Genomic DNA, 17,102 nt, shown 5'->3' on the forward strand with positions numbered 1-17,102 from the left:
CTCCACAGCGACTACATCATTAAGGAGAAGACAGTGCTCCTACAGAAGAAAGACAATGAAGGCTTCGGCTTTGTGCTCAGAGGAGCCAAAGGTAAACCTGCTCTGTAAACGCAGCGCGCGTCACACAGCGTTTGGTCTGATCTCTCCATATTTCTCCTTCCTTCTCCCCTCCAGCTCAGACTCCCATAGAGGAGTTCACGCCAACGCCAGCCTTCCCTGCGCTGCAGTACCTGGAGTCTGTTGATGAGGGGGGCGTGGCCTGGATAGCGGGCCTGAGGATGGGGGACTTCCTCATCGAGGTAGAGCTGCTCACTACTCAGTGCTGGGAACGCTAGCTAAGTAGCTAATCCTAAAGCACTAATCATAAATATTAGTTCTGCCAATGCTAAAATGCTAATCCAGTATTAAACAGAAGCTAATGCTAAAGCACTAAATTCAACCAACATTAGAGGTTGGTAATGCTAACTATAAAGCTACCTGCGCTAACCTTAAAGCACTAACTATAAACATTGGTTGTGCTAATGCTACAACACTACATGAACATTGTATTTAGCAGTAGCTAATGGTAAAGCACTACATTCAGCCTTGTTGTCACTCACAATTTGTGGATGGCAGTGCTAAATAAAAGGCTAGCTATGCTAACCTTAAAGCTAATCATAAACATTAAGTTTTGTCAATGCTATTTCGCTAAACCAATACAGAAGCTAATGCTAAAGCACTAAATGAAACCACAATGACACCCAACATCAGTGATGGGTAATGCTAACTAGAAAGCTATGTGGGCTAATCTTAAAGCATTAATCATATGCATTTGTTCTGTTAACGCTACATGCTACACTAACATGGTATTTATCACATGCTAATGCTAAAGCGCTACACCAATGTGGTATTTAGCAGAAGCTAATTGTAAATTGAACCATGTTGATAACCAAAATCAGTCGTGGCACCAATGACTAAAACATTAACTATGCTAACCCTAAACCGCTAACCATAAACACGAGTTCTGCTAACGCTAACAGGCTACACCAACATGAAAAACCTCTTAAAATACAGTGAGCTAGTAAAAAGGTTTACAACAACAGGAACTGTGACCTTACCGTGTCTCCATGACAACCATCAGGTGCCATTTTGATGCTGAAGGTTTTCCAGAAGAACACTTAAACTGGAACCACGATTTGGTCAGATGAGACATGATTGGTCCAGTTTTATTTGTAGTCAAAGGAAACAGGAAGTGACAACTCCCAGAGACTCTGATCTGATTAAAAAGTATTATTAAAAATATATCTGGATGATTATTTCCAAAGAATGAATTTGTTTTCCTGCTTCAGGTTTATTTTCAGTTTGTGTCTGTGTCTTAGTTCATGTTTTATACCTGTAGCCAGAGTCCTTCATCAGTTTGTCCTCAGCAGATCAAACAGAAAGTCTCTGCTGGTTTTCTTTTACCTTTTCAAAGTTCCTGTACGCCACACTTAAAAGGCACTTCTGAAATGCCAATTTTCAAACCTCTATTAAATCTGACACTTACTTCTAATTGAAATGCAGGAGATTATGAGTCACTAATGTAGCTGCTCAAGCTTTAAGATAAGTCATTTACTTCAGTTTCTGACTCAACTGGCAGTAATTCTCCTTAAAACCTGTATGTTTGATTAAAAAACCCTTCAGCTCAGCCTGTTTTAGATAAAAGAAAGCACCAAATTAGGCCCAAATAAAATCAGCTTCTGATGGTATAGACAAGCAGAAGCTAATATGCTGCAAAATGTGGTGTTTAGTGGAAGCTAATGCTAAAGCGCTCCTAAACAAGTAATCATAAACAACAGTTCCACCAATGTTAAAGTGCTGTACCAACATGGTATTTAGCAGAAGCTAATGCTAAAGCACTCCACCAATGTGGTAATTAGCAGAAGCTAATGCTAAAGCACTCCACCAATGTGGTAATTAGCAGAAGCTAATGCTAAAGCACTCCACCAATGTGGTATTGAGTGGAAGCTAATGCTAAAGTTAAAAAAAAGCGACCACCTGGTTCTTTGGGCCTCTCAGGTGAACGGCCAGAATGTGGTGAAGGTGGGTCACCGGCAGGTGGTCAACATGATCCGGCAGGGCGGCAACAGCCTCATGGTGAAGGTGGTGATGGTCGCTAGGAACCCGGAGCTGGAGGACACGGCTCGGAAGAAAGGTAGGTCAGATTTCCCCTGGAAAATGTAACTTTCCGTGTTGTGTTTGACTTACGCCGATGAATGTGACTCCATGTTTACGCCTGTTGAGACGTGGTTGCCATTGGAGACGGGTGTTTGTTTGGAAGAGGCCTAAACGTTAATGTTTGCATTTGGCCGCTTTCCTCCGGCAGCCCCGCAGCAGTCGAAACGACTGACCCCTCCTGCCATCTCCCTGCGCTCAAAGTCGATGACATCAGAGCTGGAAGACATGGGTGAGACGGATTCTCAGTTCAGCTACACACATCCAGACCAGGGGTGTCCAAGGTGTGGCGCGGGGCCAATTGTGGCGATAAATTTAATGCGATAAACGACAACATTGTTGTTTTGAGAGTTATAATTATATAATTATAACGGTAAGGATGGAAGAACAGATTCTCAAAGATAAATAAACTTTAATTTCTAACATTTAACACCAGAACTGGAAGACATTTTAAATATCAAAAGTAAATAAACAAAATGTCCTTCAAAAAAATGTCCAGTTGAGACCAAAACACCAGACTGAAACTTTTATCATCCAGTTTTCATTCAAATGGAAATGATTGATCTCATTTTAATTTATTATGTTATTAATTGATTTATTGATTATTATAACCGGCCCGCCTCCAGCTGTAGCTCAACAGTGATGTATATGAAAAAATATTTGTACAAAATATTTGTCTTTTAATAACAAAACTTTCCTAATAAATAGAATCACATCTATCAGAGATTTTAACTGAAAATCTGCTTTAATTTATTTTATTAATTAAACCAATTAATGTCTCATTTGTTCATTTAATTCTTAATTTTTTTCAACTTAGTCTAAAATAATTTGAAAACTAGACACTTTTCTACAGGAAATGTTCATTTTTAAGATTTTGTCTAAAATGATTAACATCCCTTTTCTACAAAAAACAAAATAAATGCAGCTGCGTCTCGGAGGCGGGGCTACGTCCACCCAGGCGTTTTAACAGCTGAATGGTTGCCATGGAGATTTAAGGATTTTTCAAACATGCATGGAAGAATCAAAGCAACACTCCAGATTTGTTTTTGATGAGGAAAAAACATTAAAACACGAAGGAAAGTTTTTTTTTTTTAAAAAGTCAATTTTATCCTTTAAGAATCATGAGACTTAAAACTGATGTGCAAAGAAGCCGAGTCAGTAAGGAAGGAAGACTGTACAAGGTTTTGACTTGAATGTTTGAATAAAAATACACACCACTTATTTTTTATTTGTAAAAAGTAAAGAATTAAAGGCATGTCTTTCCAAGTAAATTACCTTTAAGAGGCAGAAATATGAGCGGCAGCAGAGCTTTCCAGCGAAGTTCAGGTTGAGGTTTTTAACAGTCTGCTGACTCATTTACACTTTGAATTCGACCCGTGAAGAAGAAAGGCGATAATTAAACAGTGAGGTTAATGGATAGAAAAGCAGTCAGATGTTGTGTGACGACGTGTTTTATTCCTACTGTCACAATAAAACCTTTTTTATTTCTTTTTTTACCCAAATGTGCCGCCTGCAGTGGAGAAAGGTGGGATCAGTGTGCGGTTATGATCATGTGTGTCTCCATCACCATCATCACACCAGCATTCACCATGTCATACGTCTAAGTATGAATTTCACCCCTCATCTGATTATTCTGCGATCCTCCCAGTCGTATCTAATCTGTGTTTTTATCTTCTGCAGCCGCCGCCTCGCCCTGGAAGAAGAAAGCAGGTGAAGATCAGATCTTATCGCCAGGCTGAGTTTAATTAAAACTGGTTCTGATTGATCTGCTGTTTTTGCTCCATCGTTTGCAGAGTATGAACCCTCTCAGGGTCCAGATAAGAAGAGGACCGTTTATCAGATGGCGCTAAGTAAGACCGGGAGTTTCTGAGCTGGAGGGTCAAGAGTGTCCTCCACCTTCATCATCTTCATCCTCTCTGTACTGCTGCAGATAAGCTGGATGAAATCTTGGCTGCTGCTCAGCACACCATCACATCCGACAGCCAAGGTCAGAGAGGTCACGGAGGCAAGAGGGACCGGAGCAAGAGCATCGTTCCCAACCTTCCCACTGTTCCCAACGAGGTACCGGCAGGGAATAATCCCAGACGCTGCGGTTCCACTAACCATAAGACTGGATTTATTAAAATAAATGATCTCAAAGCTGCAGTATGTTGACATTGTCACCATGGTGTGTATGGTATGAGACAGAAAGTCTGTCTTCTCCCAGTGCTAAGCAGAAACAACCAATCAGAGGCAGGAGGCGGGTCTTAGCGCTGCCAATCACAGTCTCTCCCCCACTGCTCTCTGCTACGCTGCAGCTAGCATAGCGTGTGGTGAATGCTTACAGTTAGTTAGCATAGTCACCAATGATGACAAATGAATGGTTTTTTCTGAAACTGCTGCTTGCTGCTAAATAACATATTTAGCAGCGCATACATGAGGTTAATTGACAGCGCTAAGCCATGCCTCCTGACTCTGATTGGTTGTTTTTGGTGCATTTCTCCTCTGGGAAGAGGTGGAGGATATCGATCTTTTCACAGATTATCTGTCCCATAATAAAATATCAACACTGTTACAGATTTAACAAACGTAAAAATTGCTGCTTTATTGGAAACACGGCCATTTAAAGAAAAAACATACATTAAGATTAGGTGGTCTTTTGGCTTAATTCAAGTTAATGTATTTTGGAAAACTGCAATGGAGACACTTTTTCCGCATCACAAGTCACATGATCAACAACCGGATGTTACTACTGGTGGAAACGTCAAAGAGGACAACAGGAAGTGGGAGGAGGATGATGGTGCTGCTCGATTTTTAATGACTTTTCTCGTGAACAAACATACTCGCGTATGATTTTAATTGCATTTCCTATTTAATGGAAATATTGCACGCAATTGCAAAATTGTGTTTTTTTTACATTAGCAGAAAATAGACAAAGATTTGCAATGGAAACGCAGCCAGTGTCTGAATTTCTGAATGATTTAATCGAATTGCAAATCTTCTGTCCCAGCTAGTTCAAGATGTAGCTCATATATCAGGAAGTGAGTAATGCTGATAAAAAGGAAGCCTTGCTGTGAAGCCCTTAGTGCTCTTTGGAGAGGCTGACTGACATCAGGCCACCCACATGAAAATACACAGTTTGAGTCAGGAGGTGTCTCTTCATGTACAGACCAGGACAAATCTACTGGCACCTCTTTAAACATGTAAAATAAAAAAGCATTAAAATATTTATTTTTCTGGCAAATGTACAATTTTCCAGTAAAAATAATGTACCTTTAAGTCCAGTACATATGTTTTTTAGAGGTTGGGAGATTTTATGTTAATAAATTTTAGCTTTTAACATGAAAACTTGGAGGAAGAAAAACAAGTTTGTTATTTTCCATGTCTTTATAAAAGAGGCAATTTTTTATAATATTATAGAACTGCAGTATTTTTACATAGATAATAGTACCTACTACAGACTCCCCCTAGAGGCCTGGAGGACTTCTGTTTGCAGTGTTTCATATTTACAGTTTTTGTTAGTTAAAGTTTTGTTCCTCCTCTATTAAATGTGGTGGACATAATTTCTGTTTCATTTGTGTTTGTGTGTTTTGGCGTTGCAGCTCGGTTACGGTAGAATGTGATATTCCATACCACCCAAACACATTTTAATGCAGTTTTCTGTCTGCTTTTCTTTCTAAAATGTGCTGAAACGCACCAAAGCAGCCGTATGAGCAGCCGTCATCCGTGAGTCTGATGCAGACTGGGCAAGGATTTGGCTACAACCAGGCCCATTTCCAACCTGGCCATGGACCTCAGCATGCAGTCATGATGCGCCAGAAATCCATCGGTAACCACACATGTCATCAACAGATTTCTGTAGGTTTCTTTTTCTGGCTGTAACTCTGTGTTTTGGGGCGTTAGGTGTGACGGAAGAAGAAAGGCAGTACCTCCACCCACCTGCTATGAAGCTAGCTCGCAGTCTTTCAGTGCCAGGACCAGAAGACATCCCACCGCCCCCCAACACGTCTGCTCCAGAGCCACCTTTATCCGCAGGTCCTTATACTGGTAGAGGGCCTGCTATGCCAATCCCCCCTGTATCTCAAGCCCACTACCAGTTCCACTCACAGCCAGCCCATCCTACGCAGGCTGCCTGGGAGAGGGGAGGACCTGGTGGGATGAACCAGCAGGTCATGGTTCCCACCCTCCGCAGGCAGTCCGACGGACTCTGCATAAGAGAGCCAGAGGCACCTCGGAGAGGTGGTGGCAAGATGGGAGGGCTGAGGAGAGGATACAGCAGTGCCACACCACCAACAAGTGCAAAGCCAAAGCCTCAACAGGTGCAGCATCCTGTGCAACTCACCAGCCGGGAGCAAGGTGGAGGAGCCGGAAGGGGAGTAGCGAGGCGTGGAGGTCGTGGAGCTCTGATCAAGCAGTCAAAGGTGGAAGACGGGCTGAGACAACATAGGGGCAAAGGAGGTGCTACCAAAGAGAAGAGTTCTATCCCCATCCCTACCATCATCGTCAAAGCGCCGTCCACCAGCAGTAGTGGCCGAAGCAGCCAGGGTAGCAGCATAGAAGCAGATCCGTCTCAGGATGTGGAGGACCAAACCTCTGGGAACGCAGCTCCAGACAACTCCAGCACAAGCCTACCTTCACCACTGACCCCCACACCGCCTCAGCCGACTACACCCAACTCCTTGCCTTCGAGTGTCGCACCCGCCGTCTCTTCTCAGCAAAACCTGGAAAAATTGGACTATACCTCAACATTTGGCACAGCATTTAGTGGAGGAGGAACACGCAGGGACAGGGAGCGATTAAGAGACATGAGAAGAAAGAGCGCTTCCTTCTACCAGTCGTCAGAGGAAGACATCCAAGGAGAGGCAGGTGGTGGAGAAGGAGGAGGGACACTTGAGACCCAAGTTCAGCCTCTGCAAGGCTCAAAAATGGAGGTACCCACCCCTCGACTTCGGCCTTCCAAGTCTATAGATGAAGGCATGTTTTCTGGAGACAACTTCATGAACTATTCCAGCAGCATGCCCCCAGCCTTTGGCCTTCCAGAGTACTCCTCACCTGTCCTTGGCCAGGATGGGCAGCCCAAGTCAGCCCCCTCAGTGTATGGCAGCCAGCCTGCTACAACTTTTATCCATCCACTAACAGGGAAAGTGCTTGACCCCTCGTCCCCACTTGGCCTGGCACTGGCTGCGAGAGAACGAGCTCTGAAAGACGACCGCAGGACGCGTCGAGATGACAGGCACTTTGGCCGGCAGATGTCCACAGTTGGATCCTTCCCTACACCAATTCAGACCCCAACACCTTCGCTGTTTGCAACCCCGACGCAATCGGCATATACTTCTCCGGTGTCCCTTCACCTCGGATCCCCATCCGCCACCGCCTCCCCTGCGTCTTTGAGCCGGCCGCAGTCACCAAGGATTTTACGTTTAGGAGGTGGAGGAGGAGGTGGGGAGAGGATGGAGAGAGAAAGAGATGGAGGGCCTAAAGAGGGTCTTAGAGTTCGTTTCTCTGAGGACAGAAACAGCCAGTTTTCAGGCCAGTACTACCCACAGAGCAGCAGAGAGAGAGAGAAGGAGATGTACGAAAGCAAACATGCTCAGGCTGTTCAGCCTCCTCCCCCGCCAGCTCAACCTGCCCCCCGTAGACCCTCCTACTTGCAGATGGAAAACGTTCCCAACACAAGCTATATTCCACAGTACACTGTCCCCACAGCTCCATCACAGACTAACGACGCAATGGGAGAAGCAAGAGCCGGGGCGGGCGGCCTGGGACTGATGGTTCTCCCTCCTCCTGCTCCCTCAATAGACGTAGATGAGGAGTTTGTTTTTGCAGATCCTTTGCCCCCTCCGCTACAATTTGCTAACGGAAAGAATGAGAGAGCAATGGAGTTCTCTCAGCATCATCAACGCCAGAGTCAACACCCTGCTCCTGCTGCCCCACCTCCACCACCCCCTCCTCCGTCTCCTAAGCCCTCAAATGCTCCCCAACAGTCTTCACAATGTGGCGACTCTGCCGCCTCAAGCCTCACCTCCTACGACAGCGAAGTGGCCAACCTCACGCAGTCTGCACTTTCTCCATCGTATCCGTCCCCGCAAATATTTGCACCGTCGTCCAACACCACCACCACCTCAGTGGCTGCTGCATCACTACACAGACCCCAGCCCATGTCACATGCCCATCCTTATTATGGCAGCACCAATGACCCGTTGGTTGGGGTTCAGACGCCAGCCCAGGACAGAGGCACAGCTGCCCTTACCACCACCATGACCTACGCAACAACAACAATGACAGCAACTGCTGCTGCCACAACCACAACAGCCTCTCCTGCTTCCTCCGACTACAGCATGGCTGGGCCCAAAGTAGGCCTTAGCACAGGGAGTAAAGGAACCGATCCCACTCATTCCAGTACTATGATTCCCAAGAGTGGAGACTGGCAGGACACAGTGGTAGATTCTGGCATTGAGGAGCTGGACAGTCATAGCAGTAGTGACCATCATCTAGAAATGCTGGGACTTGGTGGCTTGAGAGGAGAAAAAATTGGACTTGGAGGTGATGGACGAGGAGGGGAGGGAGAGAAAGTCAACGAACATCAGGATCCCTGCACAATCTACCGGGGAGGGCAACCGTTTGATGTGCACACCTCCAAAATGGCAAACCCCGTCTTTCCAAAGATGACGCATTACAAGGAAATGGAAGGGAGAGGCCCGCCTATAGCGTTACGCAGGCAGAACAGCACCAACCCGGCTCCTTTGCAGTTGCAAAGACAAAGCCACCCTGAAGATGCCGGTTTGGAGAGAACTCTTGTTGACGACAGAAAGCACAAGCAGAGTCGGGCCAGAATGGAAGATGGCTTTAGCTCCGCGCTGGCGGCCTGTCTGGAGAGGCCCATGGAGCCTCGGTCAGTGGTCTGGGGTGACATCGCTGAACACGAACAAGAAGGAGTCCAGCATGGCGGTATGGTGTTGGAGGGTCGCGGGCTTCACTCGCCTTTTTCCGGTGTGAAAGCCAGCATCATCAACGAGTTAAGTTCCAAACTGCAACAGATGAGTAGCATGAAGAGTATGGATGACTGGAGTCACGTTCCTAAGTCCCCCTCCATGCATAGGTTCGTTTGTTTTGATCAACTTCTCTGTAAAGTTCCTCTAACAAGCATGGCAACTTCCTAGTAGCATTTTAAAGGGAACTGCAACTATTTAAACATGTCTGCCTTAACCTAAAACTTGCTTGTGATGCAAAAAAATAATTATTTCAAAATTTTCTATTGGTTATATTTTCACCTAGGCTAGTCACCATTTTTTTTCACCTGTGCAATGCATGCTGGGCCTTTGACATGGTAGGAGGACGTGAGACTAAACATAAAACACAGAGCAGACGTGGTGAAAGCTAACATTATACCCACAAAACGTCTGGATTGAGACGAACTGCCTCAAAATTCTTAGATATTTATTAAAACAAGCTAATGTGATTGGCTTGTGATTTACTGTTTACTATACTAGGTAGAGCTAATGTCATATGTTTGCTAGAGCTAATACCATAAACAGAAGCTAAGACCATTAGTAACCCAAGTTGCGCTCCAGCATGTTTGGTCAGTGGTTTTATCGCTGTATGCTGTGTACAATGGCTGCTGGAAAAGTGTTTGGTTGTTGACTTACCATCCACAAACCACTTGCTGCATTCCGGTTGGTTGTGCAGATGGCTCTACTTCTGCTTTTGAAAGATGTATGATTACATAATTGAGCTTCTGTTTGCAGCCATTTTCACATGTAAGTGTAAACATTGAGTTGGGGGGGCGTGGCCAACAACAGCTCATTTGAATTTAAAATGATAGAGGCCCTAAAACAGCTCATTCTGAACTGGGCAGACTAAAATCTCATGTGAACATGTTTTGTGTAGCCCATTCAGATCCCAACCTGTTCAAGGAGGCATAATGGGTCACCTTCAATGGAAGTGAACAAAGTCATTCAGTCCATGTTAGCCAAACTTCCAAATATCGAGCAACACCAGTCAAAGCAAGAAGACTGTTTAGGACATATTACTGCTGGCAAAGACTTCGTTGAGCTCGACACTGCTCTCTTCGCAGTTTGGAATGGTTGTTTAAAGAACACGCCTCCTTCACGATGCAGATGGTGCATTTCACACGTCACGGCCAAACGTTAGCAATCAGGTAGAATCAGATTCAATTGTTGAAAATTTGAACAGATTCAAAGCCTCCAGAGAGCAAATGTTTCTCAATAGCCAAGAGTCCAGACCCTGTGGATGAAGCAAAGCCAAGAACAAGGAACTGGTTTTTACCAGGCTAGATAACCAACAAATCCCTCTGCTGTGAGTAAAGGCAGCCTGGATCAGACAGTGTTTCAGTTTCACTTGAAGCTAGGTAGTAAGAACCAGCCTTCTCACCATCAGATTGCATTAGATGTTTTTCTGTGCTGATCTTAATGATGGCAACATTGTAAGGTCTTATGTTGTGTCTTTCAGGTATTCAGCAGATTTTACCGATGCCTTCCACAGCCCACCGACCGGTCGCTCCACCTCGCCACTACCGACCTCCTCCCCGCAGCATCGACAGATCCTGACTCCCAACCTCTCGGCCTCCCCTTCTGTCTCTCCGTCTCCTCAAGTCCCCGTTCAGCGCAACTGGACCCGCTCCCCTTCTCCTCAGATGCCGACCTCCCCGGTACATTCCCATCCTCCCCATTCCCCAACCTACTGCCCATACCCAACATCACCTAAGCACAGATCTAAGTTGCGCAGGCAGACTTTTGATTTTCAGTGTAGTCCCTCTAAAGAGATGCGGTCATCGGTTTCCAGGCGCCGGGCCCCCAGCCCTCTCATCTACAACACCGAACAGCAGAACCCAACACCACCCAGACCTTCCTCTCTCCCCATCCTTCCCTCCACACCTATCTACAGTAACCCGTTTGACTTTCCTGGCCCTCTCACACCTCCATCTCCTGGTCACTCTCTCGGAGATCCCTACCACGCCTCGACTCCCCCGCTGTTCTCTCCTTCCGGTGTGCCGAGTCCGAACCCTCTACTAGTCTCACGCTCTCTCTCCCCGACTCATTTCTTCTCGGGAGCCTCCTCCCCATTGCATCTACCACCCAGCCCTTCTTGTCTCAACTACCCCAACCTCAGCCCCGCTCCCCCTGCCAGACCCTTTGCCATCAAACCTCTACCCTACTGGACCAAGTACGACGTTGCCGACTGGTTGACTTACTTAAATTTGGGTGAACACAGGGAGCGTTTTATAGACAACGAGATAGACGGATCTCATCTCCCGTCACTTACTAAGGACGACTTCTTGGACCTGGGAGTGACCCGAGTGGGGCATCGAATGAACATCGAGCGGGCCCTCAAGAAACTCACTGACAGGTGAGGGAGGACGAAAACGGGCTCAGGGCGATGTAGAGGCGACTCAAACGGTCCAAAAGGAAACACTGGATGGTGAAAGAGCGTCAGAGTGTCTCGTTAGCTTCATTTGAAGGTGCAGTACGTAACTTTTATAAAGAATTTGTTTTTACAGGTTTGTTAAAACTGTCACCATGTCGTGACAGATCAATATGAGACAGATAATCTGAAAAGATTGATCTCCTCCACATCCTCCCTGAGCCGCTACTGAAGAAATGCACCAAAAACAACCAATAAGAGCCAGGAGGCGGGGCTTATCGCTCTCAGTCATCCTCATGTACTTGCTGCTAAATGTGCTAACGCCAGATAAGCAACTCCTCAGTACAGGAAAACCGTTTTCTGCTGTCATTGGTGGCTATGCTAAGTGGCTTTAGCATTCATGACATGCTAAGCTAGCTGCAGTGTAGCAGAGAGCACTGGGGGAATCCATTAAGCCCCGCCTCCTGCCTCTGATTGGTTGTTTACAGTTAACACAGAGAAAACAGAGATTGATTTTTTTCAGATTATCTCATAACATAATATCACCACATAGTGACAGTTTCAACTAATATGTAAAAAAATATTTTTCTAAAAGTTACATACTGCAGCTTTAAGTTGATCCAACCATACTTACCTTCCAACCTTCTTAATCCTTAAAGTCTGAATAGTTTTCCAATCATTTCTCCATCTAACTGCATTTTATCAACCCCATTTAGTTTGTAGTTAAAGTCCACCCGTTCTTATTCTTTGATTTGGCCTCCTTTTCTCCCCAGGCGTCTCTCCTCTCCTTTGCATGTCCCCACGTCTCCTCGAGACACAGACTGAGAAAGTGAAGGGATGATTCAGAGCTGACAGAAAAGGGAGAGAAACTTATTGACAAAGCTGATCAATAACAGAAGATGTGCAAGAGAAGATCAGTGGACATCAACAGGCCTAAAGGGGCAGAAACCCGGGCTTTGCTTTACTGTGGATCAATTTGTGGAGTATAAAAAAAGTCAGAATGTCTTAAGTTGGTGGTGAAAATATGTTTCTAAACTTTTGATGGACAGGCTTTTAATTAACGCACTATTTTTTGGTGTAAAAGAATAAACACATTTGCAGTGTTTTTTTTCTTTCAGGCTCAGTGACAGATGGATTCTCACACCATCTGCTGCTCAGAGCTGCAACTCACAAAACTTAAGTTGGAGTTTAGAGACGAGCAGAAAAATCATCCAAGGAAAATGTTATTTACTGTGACTGAATCGGAGACGCTATTAAAAGCAGAGACGTGAACAGGTTTCTGACGTCTGCTTTGTGCTTTTCAGCAGATCCCACGATGAGTTTTATTTGTAAATGATAGACAAAATAGACAAAAATAGTATTTTATATGAAATAATAAATATATATATATTACACACACATATATTTGCAGATTTCCCCCAGAGGTTGCTCCCAATAAGCTTTGTATGTTTGTACTTTGCGAGCGCTAAATATATATTCCATGTTTAACAGGATTAGTAAAAGAGCCCATCTGTTTTGTACTCAGTGCTGATAGCAATCATTCATATAAAACTGGTCAGGGTGTTTTTAAATGTTCAAATTACACTGTAAAAAATGAGGAAGAGATTTTAAAGCTTCATCAGGTTTCAGACAGTTTTGGAGAAAACTGAGTTTTGTGTTTTGGGGTGAAACTAAAGTTGTGTCCTTCCTCTTTGGTGCCATGAGGTCGGCCATTTTGTTTTTTTCCACGTAGGTGAGGTGATGAAAAAGGGCTTTTTCCTGTTTCTCTATTTGCCTGAACTTCTCGACCTTATGCCTCTGTGAGTCTGATAATGTGTGTGTGTTTGTCGGTCTCAGATGCTTCCCCTGACTTATACCTTCTCTTCCTAAAGCCTTTTCCATAAAAGCAAATGCTTCTTCTGCTCCTAAAATGTTGAATTAATTAGTTTTTAATTCTGAACTGTCAATCCCACAGTTTAACTATTCCACAAAGCAAAAAAATAATAATTTTCACATATCTTTCATATATTTTTGCTGTAATAAACGGGAAACTACAGTTTGTGTTGCATATTAAACATCCGATCTCGGTTTTATTCTATATGGTGGCCGACAGGTGCAAATGTGCATCAAACACATGAATAATGCAAACTCCAAAACACATGTAACTGCAAAGGCCTGCAAATAATAACACAAAAGCAAAAGAAAAATTCTGCAACCACAGGAAATGGAAACAACAAACGCTTCTGGACGATAAATTGTTCCAGATGTTATTGCGATAAACAGTAATGTTGTTTTGACAATATTCCAGTAATGTGATGGTAATGGCTTAATAATGCTAGAACACATTCTCAAGATCAATAAACGTTCAATTGTAATGATCATTTAACAATTTAAATGTCCAAAACTGAAAAAACAGAAACGACAAATAAAATCAATTATGAAGTCTTTGTAGACTAAATTGTCCTTCAAAATAAAGTCTTGTTGAAACCAAAACATTAGACTGAAGATTTTTACCATCCAGTTTTTGGTAGAAAGAGAAAAACAAGAAATCATGCAAATAGAAATTATTAAAATAACAGCAAATGTGAAACAATTAAAGCTCACTCCACAAAACCGAAGTCCTCCACTCCACTAGGGGGAGTCTGGAGCTGTTAGTATTACCCACATCCTCCATAAACATGCTGGTGTTCAACAATATAAAAGATTGTGTGTTTAAGAAGACACAACATAGACATCCCGTCTTTCCTAGGGTTCTGGTCTCATGATTCGGTGATTGACTCCCCCTGGTGGTCTGGAGGACTTCCATTTGGAGAGCAAAATACCAGCGTTTTATACCTGCTGCTGTTTTTCCATTTGTATGTTTTGTCGGTCGTAAGTTCTTGCTTCTATTTTCTGCGATTGCAGAGTTTTTCAAATTAAAAAAATACTTAACTGGCCCCAAATTTTATGATTCTAAATCCATGTCCAGAGGTTCCACAGTGGTGCCCAGAACAGAACCAGCCTTCATCAGGTTGTTGTCCACACAGAAGTTCAGTCAGTCACACACTCATTCATGGCGTTGATGTTTCTTCATGTGGCTGGAAAAGAGCGATCCCATCATGAGACTTCGTCGTCTTCCTGGCATCTTCCTAACGTAGTTCCTGAACTAGGGGTTTGTATTCAGAGCAGAGAAAAACGAGATTGTGATCTTGGTATATATATCAATGTGTTGCATGTGTTTTTTTCTTGGTTTTGCATTATTCATGTGTTGGCGGCGCTTCTTGCCATTTGCTGCGCATTGCGCCTGTCGGCCACGGTGATTTTAAGATGCCAGTGCAGCCATTTAACTGTGGGGCAAACATCACTTATAGCTTTGTATGTAATGACGATAATGTCAGCAAAGATGATAAAAATATAGTACAATGAAGATTATAATATTAGGTATGTAAACATTTTTAAGAATCTCTGTCTTCCAGATAGTGTGGACAAATTCTTTGACGTTTTCTGTTGAATTTCTGGGTTTTCTGTAAATGTTTTCTGCACTGCGGCGACTCCAGTGAAGCTTATTAAGGCCCAAAGCAGAACATGGACTGAGCCGCAGTGTAGAAAGCATTATGTACACCTTATGGACACCAGAGTATTTTTAGGCCTAGTGAAATGCATCATGACCACATACAGTATGAGCATAAGTATCCAGAGATAAAAGGTATATGAATATATATATAAATTTTGTTTTGAATAAAATACAGTATATAATATGATAGAGATACAACTAAGGTGTTGAAATAAAAGCTGAAATAAAGCCCGGCTCTGTCGTCATTGCTCCCATAATGAACCGGTTGGAGGTGTTTGGATTGAATGGAGTCATTTGGCAGCAGCAGAGGTGGAGGACAGCGCCGCTCTCAGCTGCAGGCTTGTTTCCCTTCGGTTTGCTGAGTTAATGGTGTAAATGTTTGGAGCTCGTGGGCAGGAAGACGAGGAAATGGCTTGTTGGAGAGCGTGCAGCCGGCTCAAACTGGCCTGTGAGGCATTATGTAGATGAATGTCTGTTTGCAACCGACTCACAAATGAAGCTATTTTTCTGTGTGATGGTGAAGCTGAAACATGTTTGTTTGTTTCTTTCTTGTCTATGTGAAGAAACCTTTCCAGGAAACAAATAATCTCTCCCATGACTTCATCCAAGGTACTTAGTCTGGGTGACATGATGTGCTCTGAATCATCATTGAGGTAATTTTTTGTTTCTCTTTAAAAGAAAAAGTATGATTCATTATGATGATTTGTTTTTTCTTACAGAAGTTTTTGCACTCCTTAAATTCTTCCCATTGTGCCACAACTAAAGTCTTTTTAGCAGGATTGCGTGTGACAGATCAAAGCGGTGCATCTTTGTGGAGTTTGAGGAAACTGATCAGTGCTAATGCGCTAATAGCAGAGCTAATTTTTCTGTTTAGCATTTTGCTAGCTTTAGAAACGCTTAGCACATTTAGCTTGCCCTATGTCAATTTTCCCAGCTAATTTACGTTGCTATTTTCTGACCTTTGAGCTGAAAAGAGTTTGTGATTAATATTTGATTTTCAACATTTAAGAATCCTTCAAGAAGTTAGACGTTTATATTCACGCTCTTATTTTGAAGTGGATAAACACCTTTACGCATCAGTTCCGGTCCTCACGTCTTTTCCGTTCTTTCACTAAACTTTATTGAGAAATGGCAATAATACAGCATTTACATAAACAAGCAACCAGTGGTGTTAATTTAAAAATGCGTGCAAAAATATCACATATATGAATTGTTAGACCCTGTTTGGGTGTCAACTCAGTTTCATTTAGCATCTTAGCATTTGCTTCTGCTAAATATCATGTTGGTGTTGCGCTTTAGCATTAGCAGAACTAAATGCAGCTAACATTTTAGCTAACCTAAACTGGTTTAGCTGATCCACTGTTGCAGTTTCTCTTTCTGAAGGTCTTTTCCTTCTTGCTGGTTAATCTCAAGGTCAGGATCTGACAGGATGTCCTTCCCTCGTCCCACCTTGTGTTCAAGGCTTTTGTTCTTTCCAGTGTTTCTTCCTGAGGTATTTGTGGACCTGCCTTTGACTAATAACTTCCAGTGCATGTTTAGTGAGGACTGTCAGATATTTCTCTTCTTGCAGAAACTTTTCCTCTGCTGATGACAGACAGTGACTCCAGAGCATCACAAGCACTCAGAGCTGAGGGGAAATGTTCCTCTGGCTGAAAATATTTGATTCTTAATCAAGTTGGCTGGAAATTGTTTAATAAACTCAAATTGAATAGAATTGGATTTTAACAAGTTTGATCTCATTTGACCTGGAGGTTTAACTACCAACTGTCCAGACATAGAATTCATACTTTTAAGTATAACTTTAATATTTAGGAATAAAGTAAATAATAAAAATGGCCCTTGTAATGCTAGTCACTTTAATCCAACTCCACTCCGTTTGGTAATGTCTGAATGTGTAATAAAATCAAAAAAGTGACCTCTGATTCGGTTTGAATGTGAACGCCAAGCGGACTGGAGACCGCTCCAAAAGCAGGAAGTGGACTACAGCGCAGGGCATTCTGGGTAAATACAACCAAAG

General features: G+C 43.4%; 1 protein-coding gene across 7 annotated transcripts in view; it reads left to right on the forward strand.

Annotated features, from left to right (window-relative positions):
* LOC102217931 (SH3 and multiple ankyrin repeat domains protein 1-like) overlaps window positions 1–17,028 on the forward strand; it is a 52,831-nt gene extending 35,803 nt beyond the window's left edge. For 2 of the 7 annotated variants that reach the window (XM_023340392.1, XM_014470331.2), the window contains exons 17-28: window positions 9–91; window positions 175–299; window positions 2,038–2,173; window positions 2,345–2,425; window positions 3,710–3,718; window positions 3,874–3,903; window positions 3,987–4,043; window positions 4,124–4,254; window positions 5,875–6,001; window positions 6,076–9,271; window positions 10,642–11,538; window positions 12,327–12,830. In XM_023340392.1, coding sequence (XP_023196160.1) covers window positions 9–91; window positions 175–299; window positions 2,038–2,173; window positions 2,345–2,425; window positions 3,710–3,718; window positions 3,874–3,903; window positions 3,987–4,043; window positions 4,124–4,254; window positions 5,875–6,001; window positions 6,076–9,271; window positions 10,642–11,538; window positions 12,327–12,378 — 4,924 coding nt within the window. In that variant the 3' untranslated portion in view covers window positions 12,379–12,830. Of the gene's footprint in view, window positions 1–8; window positions 92–174; window positions 300–2,037; window positions 2,174–2,344; window positions 2,426–3,709; window positions 3,719–3,873; window positions 3,904–3,986; window positions 4,044–4,123; window positions 4,255–5,874; window positions 6,002–6,075; window positions 9,272–10,641; window positions 11,651–12,326; window positions 12,831–15,648 lie in introns of those variants that run through there. The other 5 variants (XR_002753351.1, XR_002753350.1, XR_002753349.1 and 2 more) reach the window with 5 other exon arrangements.
* The last annotated feature ends 74 nt before the right edge of the window (window positions 17,029–17,102 follow it).

This window comes from Xiphophorus maculatus, chromosome 10 (assembly GCF_002775205.1).
Source record: "Xiphophorus maculatus strain JP 163 A chromosome 10, X_maculatus-5.0-male, whole genome shotgun sequence".
NCBI lineage: Eukaryota > Metazoa > Chordata > Actinopteri > Cyprinodontiformes > Poeciliidae > Xiphophorus > Xiphophorus maculatus.